At 36.9% G+C, this 14,933-nt stretch overlaps 2 protein-coding genes across 3 annotated transcripts in view; one reads left to right on the top strand and one right to left on the bottom strand.

Moving 5' to 3' along the window:
- Nucleotides 1-1,732: 1,732 nt before the first annotated feature.
- LOC116159660 (beta-mannosidase-like) overlaps nt 1,733-14,933 on the top strand; it is a 503,499-nt gene continuing 490,298 nt past the window's right edge. Inside the window, exons 1-5 of the mRNA XM_031472689.1 lie at nt 1,733-1,915; nt 1,962-2,108; nt 2,157-2,511; nt 2,560-2,818; nt 2,959-3,109. Coding sequence (XP_031328549.1) covers nt 1,804-1,915; nt 1,962-2,108; nt 2,157-2,511; nt 2,560-2,818; nt 2,959-3,109 — 1,024 coding nt within the window. The 5' untranslated portion in view covers nt 1,733-1,803. The remainder of the gene's footprint in view (nt 1,916-1,961; nt 2,109-2,156; nt 2,512-2,559; nt 2,819-2,958; nt 3,110-14,933) is intronic.
- LOC116159668 lies at nt 7,748-13,000 on the bottom strand. Of its 2 annotated transcripts, none has more exons than XM_031472703.1 (4): nt 12,844-13,000; nt 12,401-12,762; nt 12,026-12,348; nt 7,748-8,835 (listed from the first exon to the last, which is right to left on the bottom strand). In XM_031472703.1, the coding sequence occupies exons 2-4, from the start codon at nt 12,648-12,650 to the stop codon at nt 8,371-8,373; spliced, it is 1,038 nt and encodes a 345-aa protein (XP_031328563.1). In that variant the 5' UTR covers nt 12,651-12,762; nt 12,844-13,000; the 3' UTR covers nt 7,748-8,370. The 2 variants fall into 2 exon arrangements, with proteins under 2 accessions (XP_031328563.1, XP_031328562.1); XM_031472702.1 differs by having other exon boundaries at nt 12,401-12,747.

Raw genomic sequence — 14,933 nt, 5'->3', positions numbered from 1 at the left:
CCATTTCCGCTTGCCTTTTCCACGCTTTTCCAGTTGATGTCTTTCCTCTAAACTTCTGCATTTCATCATGTCACATTCTTGCAAGTTTCTTCTTTTGAACAGTTGCTTTTCGCATTTCTTTTTAGCGCATTTTCCAACGAAGTTCGGGACGGTTTCCTAAAATATTTATAATGTTTTCCAGACTTTTTGGCATCTTGCTGAATTGTACTAGGCTTATATATTGGAAATTATTATTGCTTTCAAAATTCTCCAGAGGAAGCACTTAGAGGGATTTATATGACACTTAAAGCTATTCTAGGAATTTTGCCTCTATTCCAGATTTATATTATGTAGATTGTTTCGTCTGCTTTGCAAATCTTTCCTGGAACTTTCCAGAGTTTTCTGAATCCAGAGCTAGGCAAGCGTAGAACGTTCTAGAAATAACCAGAAAACTCTGGAAAGGCTGCTAAAAGTTGCGAGTGCGATAAAATGCTCTAATGCTCTTTGTAATGCTTTCAAAAAATTTCAAGCCTTTTTCCTAGGTCTGTCCTAGAACCAGGTGCGTCTAAATTGGTCTAGAAAAGGCTTACTATAGTCCTATAAGTGCTTTTGATGAGCATTCAGGTAAGGTTTTCTCCAGATCGGAAAGATTGTCCTAGGCTCGTTTTCTTTCTAGGCTCTTCCAAAGGTCTCTGGGTCTCTGGATTTGTTTTGCGGTTTTTATGCCATATTAGAACAATTCATGCCTTCTTAGGCTATGGAAAGAACAAGTAAAGCTCTAGAATGAAGCATTTCATTACCGCTGATCAGCATGACGCAATATACCTACAGTTTTCAGCGCTAGAGGCTAGAGAGCTGTGGAAATGGTCTCGACACAGTTGAAAAGGAATGAGTGCGATGGAAATGTGTTGGGAAGCATTTAGGGGGTCTTTTTTAAGTATGAAGTGTTTACAGTTTAAGTGTTATAGGTATAGGCGCTTAACTGCTCTTTTAAGCCCCCTTCAGTTTCCTCAAACTATATCTAATCCTTGTCAAATTCATGGATTCCTGAGTAGGCTTCTCTAAATTTTCGCATAGGTCTCTATCAACGTCCTCAAGTTGTTCTCCAAGCCGCTCGACAAAGAGAATGTGGTAGCCCGCGATAAGATCTTATTGATGGTGGAGTCAAAACTGGCTAACAAAATCTACCACACAAGAATGCGCTGAAGTTCCCTCAATCTCACTCAAGGAATTTGATAATTTTGTACCTTTACAGATGTGAAATGCATAAGCATCTTTGAGGTAGCAAAAATGGCACATTGAAGAGGTAAGTACATACTCAACCAATTGTTTATAAAAAAAAACTTCCTCATTGCAGCTACTCCTATCTATGAGGTTTGCTGCAGTTTCCATTCCAATCTGATGTACAGTTGTTCCGTTGAATTTCTTCATTCTTCTGCATGTATTTTTGTTATAGTATAGAAAAGGACAATATACCTAATTTTAGTATTAGTTTTACTATTATATATCTATTATAAATAAGTAGTACGATTATGGAATGCTGAACTTACATGAAAGCAAAGTGCTGTAGTAGTTGTTAAATGGAGCAATAAATAAATAACATATACACAATTATCTATTATTTACAATATTGTTTTGACCTTCATAAGTAGAGGGAGGTAAGTATATGTAATACATGCAACAGACATACGATAGGAAGGAGGTACACCAGATAAATTTATCACCACTGTGTTCATTCTTTTAGTTACTTTGACTGATAGCATCATTAAAGTCATCGCTACTATCAATAATATTCAGTCTTATATAAACAACCAATTCACCGATATGAATTTGTGCATGAAAATTGTTGTTTCAATAATGATTGTAAGCGACTTGAGTTTTTCTCTTCAAATTCGTAACTTGGGAGGAACGTGGATTGTCGAAAATATCCAAAAAGGTATGGAAAAGGTCGAGACTAGCTCGAACTAAAGTCCACTGTATAGGCTTCAATTTTAATGGAACGGTACCAGGTGGTATTTATAGTGACTTAATGCTCAATAATATAATTGGTGACATCTTTTACGAATCTGAGGACACTAAAGCTCGATGGGTATCAATGCTGGATTGGAATTATTCTAGAACCTTCTCCGGTAATTTTCAGACCTTTCGCTACTGGCATGAACGTTTTTGGGTTTTAGTCGACGCTGAAATACTTTCGCACGATAACATCAATTTAGTATTCGACGGATTGGACACGTTTTCAACTATTCTTGTAAACAATATTAAGATTGGAATAAGCCAGAACATGTTTGTCAGATACGTTTTTGATGTTACACCCTATCTTCAGTTGGGAATTAACGTTCTTACAGTACAGTTTAAATCGCCGGTGATAAAAGCGAAGGAACTATTTAAGAAGCAATCCTCGGAGTACATTGTGCCCCCTTTGTGCGTTCCTCCAGAATATAATGGCGAATGTCATGTTAATCACATCAGAAAAATGCAGGCATCGTTTGGTTGGGACTGGGGTCCAGCCTTTCCTTCTATGGGAATCTGGTAACCTCTGCACATCGTGGTATAGTGATTCAATTTCCAATCTTGTAGGAAGGACATTACTTTACAGGCTTATAATTCTACGATACTGGTAGATGTAACTTCCAGTATTACGTCAAACGATTTGGAGAACGTGTGGAACTTGCAACTTAATACTTACTTTGAAGGAAATAAACACGGGGAAATCGTGGGAGAAATGCACGTTACGATTTCAACAGCTATGGGAAATGTTACAGAAATGGTTAACATTAATGTACACAGAAATAATGATGGAGAATTCTTATGGACTATTAACATGACAATTTCAAAGGTAAGTAATACTTACTGGAAACAATGAGGTCACATCGAATGATGCTAAAAGCTCACCTTCAGACAGCTCAATATCTTTGATTGCCCACTAGGGTTTAATGTTTGAGAAACTCAAAAATTGCAAATTTATTTTATTTTCAGACATATGTCAACTTATGGTGGCCAAATGGCTATGGAAGACCATCACTTTCCACAGTGGGAATAACTTTTATTAGTGCAGATCATCAGGAAAGAAGTGAACGCATAATAAAAATTGGTTTTCGCACAGTGGAACTAGTCCAAAATAAAATAGGTAGGTAGGTACCTATCATTACTTTTTTGGATCTCAACATACCTAATTGGTATAAAATGGGTAATTAATTTTGAGACCCATCTATTTGTTTTTCTAATAGTAACGTAATAATAGTGGAAATCAAGTTCCCAATGAGTAGGTATATACTTGATCCAGAATGGGACGGGAAAAGACAATGTGCAATATTCGCTAGTAATGAAAGCGATATCTTTTACACGTTACTTCGATCATCCCACATTGAAGTGTAAAGATAAACGTAATTATACAACAAATCATGACTTACCACAGTACCAAACAGGGATAGTACCTACTCTCCCCCCACCAACTCTTAAAACGCAAAAGTGTATAATAGTTATTTACATAGTCCGGAAAATGACCCATTACTGGCGAGTATTGAAGAGCGAAGCCCCTTTGGAACCGAGTACTTTAATTGACGAGTCAGGTAATGTGTCATTTTACTGACGAGTTTTGTATTCAATTATACCCCAAATCGTATTTTAATATAAAATTTCAATTTTTATAAAGAGCTTTGATTAATGTCAATCCGTCAGTGATGGCAGGAGAATTTGGCCTATTATATAATATCCTTGAATTTGGCCTGCAGAATCCATAATTTCAAACAGTTCCAAGATTGGGCTACTAGATCAAAAGTTACAGCCCTTTGAATTTTCTTTCGAAATTGGTCTATAACTTTTGAATGAGAAGTCTAATCGAAAAAGTACGAATTGCTTTGGATTCTACGCCCCAAAATTAATAAGAAAAATTGTTTTCCCGAGAAATTTTGGTGTCGTCCATTTTTGGTAAAAAAGGAAGGTATTACACTGCCATTTTTTGAGGCTCGAAGAGAAAATTGTCTCAGATCGACCCAAAAAAAAAATTTTTCTTATAGAATGGGGCCTGTAGAATCCATAAGTTCTAACAGTTCCAAGATTGGGCCACTAGATCAAAAGTTACAGCCCTTTGAATTTTCTTTCGAAATTGGTCTATAACTTTTGAATGAGAAGTCTAATCGAAAAAGAACGAATTGCTTTGGATTCTACGCCCCAAAATTAATAAGAAAAATTGTTTTCCCGAGAAATTTTGGTGTCGTCCATTTTTGGTAAAAAAGGAAGGTATTACACTGCCATTTTTTGAGGCTCGAAGAGAAAATTGTCTCAGATCGACCCAAAAAAAAAATTTTTCTTATAGAATGGGGCCTGTAGAATCCATAATTTCAAACAGTTCCAAGATTGGGCCTACTAGTTCAAAAGTTACAGCCCTTTGAATTTTCTTTCGAAATTGGTTTCTAGTCTAACTTTTGAATGAGAAGTCTAATCGAAAAAGTGCGAATTGTTTTGGATTCTACGCCCAAAAATTAATAAGAAAAAGTGTTTTTCCGAGAAATTTTGGTGTAGTCGATTTTTGGTAAAAAAGGAAGGTAAAACACTGCCTTTTTTTGAGGCTCGAAGATAAAATTGTCTCAGATCGACCCGGAAAAAAAATTTTTCTTATAGAATGGGGCCTGTAGAATCCATAATTTCAAACAGTTCCAAGATTGGGCTACTAGTTCAAAAGTTACAGCCCTTTGAATTTTCTTTCGAAATTGGTTTCTAGTCTATAACTTTTGATTGAGAAGTCTAATCGAAAAAGTACGAATTGTTTTGGATTCTACGCACCAAAATTAATAAGAAAAAGTGTTTTCCCGAGAAATTTTGGTGTAGTCGATTTTTGGTAAAAAAGGAAGGTTATACACTGCCTTTTTTTGAGCCCCGAAAAAAAAATTGTCTCAGATCGACCCGGAAAAAAAATTTTCTTATAGAATGTGGCCTGTAGAATCCATAATTTCAAACAGTTCCAAGATTGGGCTACTAGTTCAAAAGTTACAGCCCTTTGAATTTTCTTTCGAAATTGGTTTCTAGTCTATAACTTTTGAATGAGAAGTCTAATCGAAAAAGTACGAATTGTTTTGGATTCTACGCCCCAAAATTAATAAGAAAAGTGTTTTCCCGAGAAATTTTGGTGTAGTCGATTTTTGGTAAAAAAGGAAGGTTGTACACTGCCTTTTTTTGAGGCCCGAAGAAAATTGTCTCAGATCGACCCGGAAAAAAATTTTTCTTATAGAATGGGGCCTGTAGAATCCATAATTTCAAACAGTTCCAAGATTGGGCCTACTAGTTCAAAAGTTACAGCCCTTTGAATTTTCTTTCGAAATTGGTTCTAGTCCATAACTTTTGAATGAGAAGTCTAATCGAAAAAGTACGAATTGTTTTGGATTCTACGCCCAAAATTAATAAGAAAAAGTGTTTTCCCGAGAAATTTTGGTGTAGTCGATTTTTGGTAAAAAAGGAAGGTATACACTGCCTTTTTTTGAGGCTCGAAGAAAAAATTGTCTCAGATCGACCCGGAAAAAAATTTTTTCTTATAGAATGGGCCTGTAGAATCCATAATTTCAAACAGTTCCAAGATTGGGCTACTAGTTCAAAAGTTACAGCCCTTTGAATTTTCTTTCGAAATTGGTTTCTAGTCTATAACTTTTGATTGAGAAGTCTAATCGAAAAAGTACGAATTGTTTTGGATTCTACGCACCCAAAATTAATAAGAAAAAGTGTTTTCCCGAGAAATTTTGGTGTAGTCGATTTTTGGTAAAAAAGGAAGGTTATACACTGCCTTTTTTTGAGGCTCGAAGAAAAAATTGTCTCAGATCGACCCGGAAAAAAAATTTTCTTATAGAATGTGGCCTGTAGAATCCATAATTTCAAACAGTTCCAAGATTGGGCTACTAGTTCAAAAGTTACAGCCCTTTGAATTTTCTTTCGAAATTGGTTTCTATAACTTTGATTGAGAAGTCTGATCGAAAAAGTACGAATTGTTTTGGATTCTACGCACCAAAATTAATAAGAAAAAGTGTTTTTCCGAGAAATTTTGGTGCAGTCGATTTTTGGTAAAAAAGGAAGGTTATACACTGCCTTTTTTTGAGCCCCGAAAAAAAATTGTCTCAGATCGACCCGGAAAAAAAATGTTCTTATAGAATGTGGCCTGTAGAATCCATAATTTCAAACAGTTCCAAGATTGGGCTACTAGTTCAAAAGTTACAGCGCTTTGAATTTTTTTTCGAAATTGGTTTCTAGTCAATAACTTTTGATTGAGAAGTCTGATCGAAAAAGTACGAATTGTTTTGGATTCTACGCACCAAAATTAATAAGAAAACGTGTTTTCCCGAGAAATTTTGGTGCAGTCGATTTTTGGTAAAAAAGGAAGGTTATACACTGCCTTTTTTTGAGCCCCGAAAAGAAAATTGTCTCAGATCGACCCGGAAAAAAATTTTCTTATAGAATGTGGCCTGTAGAATCCATAATTTCAAACAGTTCCAAGATTGGGCTACTAGTACAAAAGTTACAGCCCTTTGAATTTTTTTTCGAAATTGGTTTCTAGTCTAACTTTTGATTGAGAAGTCTGATCGAAAAAGTACGAATTGTTTTGGATTCTACGCACCAAAATTAATAAGAAAAAGTGTTTTCCCGAGAAATTTTTGTGTAGTCGATTTCTGGTAAAAAAGGAAGGTTATACACTGCCTTTTTTTGAGGCCCGCAAAAAAAATTGTCTCAGATCGACCCGGAAAAAAATTTTCTTATAGAATGCGGCCTGTAGAATCCATAATTTCAAACAGTTCCAAGATTGGGCTACTAGTTCAAAAGTTACAGCCCTTTGAATTTTCTTTCGAAAATGGTTTCTAGTCTATAACTTTTGATTGAGAAGTCTGATCGAAAAAGTACGAATTGTTTTGGATTCTACGCACCAAAATTAATAAGAAAAAGTGTTTTCCCGAGAAATTTTGATGTAATCGATTTTTGGTAAAAAAAGGAAGCCTTTTTTTGAGGCTCGAAGAGAAAATTCTCTCAGATCGACCCGGAAAAAAATTTTTCTGATAGAATGGGGCCTGTAGAATCCATAATTTCAAACAGTTCCAAGATTGGGCTACTAGTTCAAAAGTTACAGCCCTTTGAAAAAAATGTTGTCTGGGATCGACCGGGAAAGAATGTAGAGTTCATAATTTCAAACAGTTCAAGGAGGTTCCTGCAGGCATATCGTTTTAATAAAATAATAATAATAACAATTTATGTAGAGTTGCGGATGTTATACCTATTATTGAAAGAATGGTTACTTTAAAATACATTATTTTTTATTACAGAATAAAATCCATGTTTGGTTAAATATTGCTAAATATTCGACTTCGATTAAACGTTATCAGTATAGAAAGAAAATTGCTCACAGTATGTGAATGAATGAAACTCTCAGTTTTGTTTGATATATAATGTGAGTATAATATAGATATGAGTATTTACATACAGTGAGTATTTTAACACAAACGATGTATTGCCGACTCAGAAGGCAAAAGAACACCACCTTAAAAAACTGACTGTATATACAAAAATCAGTGATTAACATAGCTACGCTGTATATATGTATATATAGAAACAATGAGAGTTAAGTACAGACTAGACGTTGATGCACCGCATCGTAAACTAACAGCAGTCCATTAAATGGGAGCTAAATACTACAACTGTATTTACATTTACAATAATACTCTTAATAGTACTTGACAAATCCGAGAAAAAGGTTTCCAAATTGAAATATATGATATTATACAAAGACCAAATATTTATAAAAATGTAAATACACAATACTGCTAATATTACGAGAAAGAGAAGCAAACATACAAAACACAGTAAGAATGAACTCAAAATCTATTATTGATAAAAATTATACAAACCACTTCATGTAAAATACCTCACATTATATGAATGCATAGTACGAAGTTCCGATTGGTCGTTATAACGATAGGAAAAATTTGCCTATTGATGATATTTGCAGTTAATATTTCAGTCTTTAAATGCTCACAACGTGTTAGTAAAGGAATGTAGCACGAATGGAATTTTGCATTCAATAATGTGAAGTACCGTGAGAATTTGTCGAAATATTTTGAGAAGGTACCATTCTAAGCGTCACATTAAACTACTTTGAAACTTAACTACAATGCAATAAAATTTTCAGATCTACCTCTCCCATTATGCACCATTTTAATCCAGATTCGAATTTTGATTAAATTGATTAATAACTAATGCGTAGCGGGAAAGTTACATTTCGAATCACATATAACAGTAACAACTTAGTAACATTAAAATCTTTCATAACACAACTTTGTACTTGGAAGTGATTTGCTTTTCTATCCGAAACAAGAAACACATACACATATCCGAAATAAACAGTCTATTCACACAGATTCATGATATTTGTGACTTTCGACAATTGCACAGCCATTTAATAATCCGAGCATTACGTTCTACAATGGAAGGGGGTTCACTAGGTCTATAAGACGAAGGACAATACTCATTGTTATCGATCGGTCTACACGAATCGATCGTAGATACGTCCGAGAAAAACACGGGGCTCGACGATCTACTATTACTTAACATATCTTCGTAGCTATCACTTGTAAGGCCTAACTGTTCGAAAAATTGCTCCAGATGACTGATCGGAGGATCGGAGGGCCGCCAATAGCGATCGCTAATGTCCGATTTTGAACGCAAAATCGGCCGATCCTTCTTGTATCGTAGACATTTTTGCCGCTTAAACGTCGAAATTGGTGTGTAGCCTTGGCGCGTTAATCGACAATCCGGATCTTGGCAACAATAATACGAGCTACCGCCGCTGTGTTGAGTACTGGAGCCCGAGTCTCGACGAGTGTCCTAAATAAACACATTAATAGATTTACAAATAAAATGTCTGGAACTCCCACCAAGCCAAAATTTCTAATTAAAGACTAATTGTCACAGGCAACAAAGAATTTTTACCCAACTCCACTGCCATAAGCCAAAAATGCAATGGTTATTTCGGGAGAAATTTTCTAAAATTCTAAGACAAATGGTATCTTAAGACTGGCATTTGAATCAAAGTCCTATGGTTATCACTAGTTACCAAATTTGAGTTTTGGTTCTTGAACCTGAACGTTCCATTCAAAATTGAAAAAACTGCTGTTGTGCAGCACGTAAGGTCAGTAATGCCAGATTTAAATACTATAGATATATCATGGTTGGTTTGTCTGTACTTTCTTTGGATTTAAGCGTCTGGCGAGTTAAATCTAAACTATTTAAGATTCTCACCAAATCTTTATTTTACAGAAACCGATAAGTATGCACAGTGTTTCATCAGATGTACTTAGCTTTCATATGTATCTATCTTGTAACGGTTCATATATTATGTGATAGTAATATGACAACGTAGCAGGGTAACCTCTTCTTATTCTGATATGAAGGTGACAGTCTCCACCCGCGAGACGAAGCCGCTGAGCGTACGACTGTGTCGTCGGTTAGTCGCCGCTGCACTGCGTCCCGCAGCGCTGCTAAGTCGCCTAGTGTGAAGGGGCACTAAGATCTTGGAAATAATACAGGTCAAGTCCGTCCGAGCTAGCGAGAGCGGACAGCGATCCGCAATGCTGCTAAGCCACAAAGAGCTGGAGGGTAAAATTGACAGAATATAGCCGGTATGGGTGTCGCCCATAAGAAATACGAAAGTTGATGTGATTTACTCAAAACCCACAAGTCATAAAAATTTTATATTAGTACTATCAGCAAGCTGAGAAAAAATCACTAAGAGTTTGTTAAAAAGATTTTTTGATATCTTTGAAAATAAATGAACGCCAGCTCATTTTAGAAAATGACATTTTTCTGTTTTTTGGCCATAACTTTGCTATTTGCAGAGCTACAAGAAATTATGAATAGAATAATTAACCAGCCTAAAATTCTGCATAACTTTGTCCATTTAATCGACTTTGTACCTATTACGGTTTATTATTATTATTATTATCCCTCTCTTGTTTTGGACCCGCATAATGCGATTTAGAGGTGCCTCTACAGAAGGTCTTAAGTTGGTCTATACTACTCCGGTATTTACCTTACGAATTAGGAAAACTGCAGGAAATGCTCGGAACTGGTCTAAGGTAATTTCCATCTCCGCCACAGATGAAAAATTCACCTCAACCCAGGTTCGAACACTCGACCTCCGGATTTATAACCCAATGCTCTACCACTGAGCCATAAATCCGGTTTACGAGATTCCTATAATGGAAGTGAAAAAAAAACACCCTGTACACAAAATTTCATGCAATTCGGTTCATAACTAACGGAGATGTCAAAAAGACCTTCTTTATTTTTTAGCTTACATTGCCAATTCACGAACTAGGATCTACAAATTTGATAAAGAATCCACTTGCAAAATTTCATCATAATTGGTCCTTCTGCCGTGTTTTAGTGCTCTATGAACACGCGTTTGGTAACAGGGGGTCACTTAGCCGTTGTCAAAAATTTGGTTTTGAATTTGCACTTTGGCCAGCATTTCCGCAATTTCCAAATGTACCGCTTCATAGGGAACGTGAACAAAAGTATTCAAGAAAGCGAACGCGGTTGCCACTATGTCAGTAAAAAGAATGCAAAACAATTGTTAACATATACAGGGTGTTGCATTAAAAAATACTAACTTTAGGTTAAATCTCAGAAAGTTACAAACATATAAAGTATGCAGTTTTTACTTTTCTATCTTACATGGGTAGTAAGATAACCTAAAAATCAAACTTTTCGTTTTCGCCCTGTATCTCAGAAACAAACGTCGCTAGATTGATTGTTTGGGGTATTAAACATTTCAAAAAAAACCGCCAACCTGGAAGCTCCTTCCAATAGACGTTCCCGTGTCCAAACAAATGTAGCACTAAGCGCTTTGCCGAAGAACGCAGTCCGCAGATATCGTCACTAATGTGTACATTGGTAAATACTGTACATATGTTATTTTGTTACATTCTTAGTAAACAAAAAAAAACGCATAAAAACACCAAATATTGTATTATTGTTCTCGTTCTACAAAATAAATTTGTTTACGAATGTCAAACATAATATATACCGTTGTCATGTAGACGTTCTGTTGGTCCCAGCACCCTGCAGTAACGATGGGAATGTGAAATTCATTTATTGTTAACGTTAAATGTTGGTTGGAATTTGTGAGCCCAAATTATGACCCAGAGTTCCCAATAAATTTTTCTATTTCGAACCCCAAATTACATCAGGTGTTAATTAAAAATTTGATAATTAATTCTTTGGAATTTTTTCAAATTAATAACATTTACACCAATATCGAGATTTTCGTGGTAGTGGAGGCTGCATGTACCCTAAAAAATTATAATTATTTCTCTTAAAGGCTTTATTAGTACCTGAGTTTAATTGAGGTAGATGGGTAGGTCTTGTGGGTGGCTTAGTGACTGTTTGCCATTGTACATAGAGTTTTTATTTGGCGCCCAACGTGGGGCACATAGTAATATGTATAAAGTAATAAATAAAAAACATTTATTATGCTCATACATTCTTATACAGCCAGTTAGTGTATTGTTTAGAGATTTCATAATTCCAGGCGTTCAAAAACACTCTTGGTATCCATGGAAATTTTTTCTCGTGAAAAACCATAACCCATTTTGCTCTAAAAAATTTGAACCTGGCCGCCAATCATAGGTAGTTAAAATTTTGGTCCGACCTTATGATACTTTTTCAAGATTTGTTCAATAGATCTTAATAATTAAAGCAATAAGAGAGAGACCCAAGCGGTGGTCTGTAATACCGAAGTGGACAGATTACTGTATAATTTCATATGGCACAAATCTTTGTGCTTTTAATGGTTTGCCATATTCACAGACCTGTAGAAGTATAGTGTGCAAGGGCCATTCATTTGGCTTTACCTTGTGTGGTGCTAATCAAGCTAATGATCTGCGGGGGTTGCTTTTCTCAAATATATTGTTTCTTCTTGTACCTACGAGGGGCTAACTAGTGTCCTAAAGGTAGGCACAAAAAAAAAACTTTGGCTTGTGGTACCAGGGCGAAAGTTACAATGGTGACTAACCTGTCTAGGCGGAGGAGCCGGTTCGCTTCTCTGCGTATAATGACCACTGGACCCTCCGCTGTCTCGATTGGAAAGGCTTTTATTGCTACTCTTATTCGAACTAGGCTCCGCTCTACAGTGCAGATCTGGTAAACTTTTATGACAACGTTGCGCATATTCAGCGGGTGGACTAAGAGGTGCCATATGTTCTACGCTTAATTCTTCGGCGCTATCACAATCTAAAAGTTGCCTTAACTTATTTTGTAACAAATCACTACTAGCGGTATATACTGAGCGACGATGAGATAGTGGTGGTAACGATCTTGACGGCGATACTGCCATGTCTATAATTGTTTTCAATATTTTTTGGTTAAACGTGCACCAAGTGGTACTTACATTGTGGAAGAGTCGTCGGTCTATAGCTACTTGTCGACGCGGCGACATTTACAGACTTGCTGCGCATGTAGCTTGCGTGGCCGATGGCGAACATCGGTGGCGGTCGAGCGGGTTGCGCCTGCGTGGTATCGCGCACCACCTCAGATTTGACGTAGAAAAGTTTGCTTTCGGCTAGCAACTCGACGGCAGACTTGCGTTTCGAACGCATGCTCTGCGATTTCGTCAAAGTCGGATACATCATGGTAGTCATAGCTGAATATGTTTATAAAGGCAGTGTTTTAGATCAATATATTGTGCATTTTTCCTTAATTGAGATCGTCTTCCTTATTATTTATTATCTCTAAAGCCTACAAATAGGTACACTAAAAAAATCAATACAGTCTTAATTGTAGAATTGTTTGGATAAAACATCAACAAAGATATTTTTCTTGCTATCGACTTACGTATTGGGAGAATTATAGTACTTCATTGTTGATGGTTTCTTGAGTTGTTAGTGTTTATCTATCACATATTATTTTACTTGTGATTGTTATAAAAGCAATTTTAAATATCGTACTACTGACCGAGTGCCAGTAGCCATTTCGCATCACAGCTGATTGCGTGTCAATTCTTGCGCAATGCGCATGCTCCATCACCATCAAAACAACATCCCCATTCGCTACATGTTATTTTATCACCGTTACCTGTTATCGTTATAGTATCACCGTTACTAAATTGCCGCCAAAATTCTGTGCGGTTTTCTAAAGGAAAACCTCAAATCAAATTTCGTTTATACTAATTACTTAGTTGACCTCAATGCGTTACTAGAAAATTGCGAGGATGAAGATAAATTGCTTGAGGTAATAATATATTGGGATCAGACTCAAATATTGATAAATTTAAAATTTTTAAAGGCTTGAAACTCTTGAGGATTCTCAAATACCCTTGAAGTCAATTCAAAACTCTTAAAAACCCACACAGAAAGAAGAGAGGCCTCAATAAACGTTTCTGAATAAACTGTGATTCTTATAAAAGAGCCATAAAAGTTTATTTAGGACTTTTGGAACTTTAGTGTTAAGGTTTCTTAAGAGTCCTTTGAAGACTCATAGGTATATAAACATTCTTCAAAATGTCCAAAGAGTTTTAAAAACAGTTAAGATACATTTATACCGCACCTTAGGAAGCCCTTATAGTAACACTTTAGGAGACCCTTCAAACTCGTAACAGCAATAAAGGCTCTTCGAGATTCGAGAGTTCTATATTATTTCATTCCTTATATTGATGTTTCAGCAATAGAACACACAGCACTTTAGGTCATAGAATCTTTGAAAGTACACGCAATATCTATAGATCTTGAAGGGCTTCTAATAAATTTTTTCAAACGTTAAATTCTCCAAAGGAACATCTAAGAGTTTTACAAGACTCTTCCAAATATTTTCACAGCCATGAATTTTTAAAAGCCTTTAGGGGCTATATCGACAATTCTGCATTGTTCCGGTGTTGCACCAGGAGGTGGACATCACTGAGCTTCAATCTATGTGCATTATGTCTGCATTGAATGCAGTCGTTGACGGAGATGGTGAGGGGGCTCTTCCCTCGGGGCCGGCAGGGTTCCGCTGGTATGCGCAGGGTGCCATATTATGACCGAATGCGAGGACCAGTGGACCTTGGACTGGTTGAATAGGCCCTATGATCGTGCAAACGCACGTCCCTATGGTAACCTAAGTTGATGGCTTTGTTATACAGGCTTCCGGATGACACGGTCACCATCTTGAAGCGCCTCGTCCAGTTGCAAAATCCTGGTTTCAGAGACGTTTTTCCACAGGGAGAAGGAATGGACGATGTAACCTTCTTACAGAGCAATTTGCAGCACAGTAAAGGGGTGACCTGTTTAAAAGAAGGTCAACTTGCTGTAAAGCAGATACGGGTATGCCTAGCCCATGCATATATAGAAGAACCATGGAAGTACAGGGAACATGTAAGAGGTCTCTGGGCCAGGTGGAGGATTATTGTCTTTATTATAAGAGGGACAGCCAATCCTAGGACTTAGTATTTATGCCGGTAAAAGAAAGAAAAGGTCAACGTGTTTCATTCCTCTGAGGTACGATGTTCTCCGGGTTGGTCTATTCGCCATCAATATACCGAGCGCAAAGCGATGAAACGCCACCTGGGCGCTTCCCCTCCGAGACACACCACGAACCCTAAATGAGCTTTGTTGTCCTTCTCTCTACAGTCGGTGCAAGAGTCGGTGTCCCTCGCTTGTGTCTGTGTAGGTATATACGGACCCACTCCTCCATCACAAGTGAGAACCTGTGTGAAGTCTATCTCACCGTGCCTCCTTCGCACCTCTGGTCTCAAATTTTTCACAAGAATTTTTGTCCAAGAAGACTTCTTGTGCTCCATTCCTTTTGCCAGCCTGACTCTTCTGCTTGTCCTTTTCTCTTCAATCATGTCCCTCATTGGAGGGGTGTGAGCTGCCGCCACCGGCACGGAAATCTTCTCTGGAATCTGTCGAGGCTCTCCGGTTAACGTCTATAACTGGTGGCGGCCCAAC

The sequence above is a fragment of the Photinus pyralis genome, unplaced genomic scaffold (genome assembly GCF_008802855.1).
Source record: "Photinus pyralis isolate 1611_PpyrPB1 unplaced genomic scaffold, Ppyr1.3 Ppyr1.4_LG1, whole genome shotgun sequence".
Taxonomy (NCBI): Eukaryota; Metazoa; Arthropoda; class Insecta; order Coleoptera; family Lampyridae; genus Photinus; species Photinus pyralis.
The sequence above is the reverse complement of the archived record's forward strand: the minus strand, read 5'-3'. Positions and strand labels throughout refer to the sequence as shown.

Coding starts and splice junctions, on each gene's coding strand:
- LOC116159668 (XM_031472703.1), bottom strand. CDS start 12,650: ATGACTACCATGATGTATCCGACTTTGACGAAATCGCAGAGCATGCGT. Junction 12,349..12,400: donor ACCGACGACTCTTCCACAAT/GTAAGTACCACT, acceptor AAACAATTATAG/ACATGGCAGTATCGCCGTCA. Junction 8,836..12,025: donor CGGCTCCTCCGCCTAGACAG/GTTAGTCACCAT, acceptor GTGTTTATTTAG/GACACTCGTCGAGACTCGGG.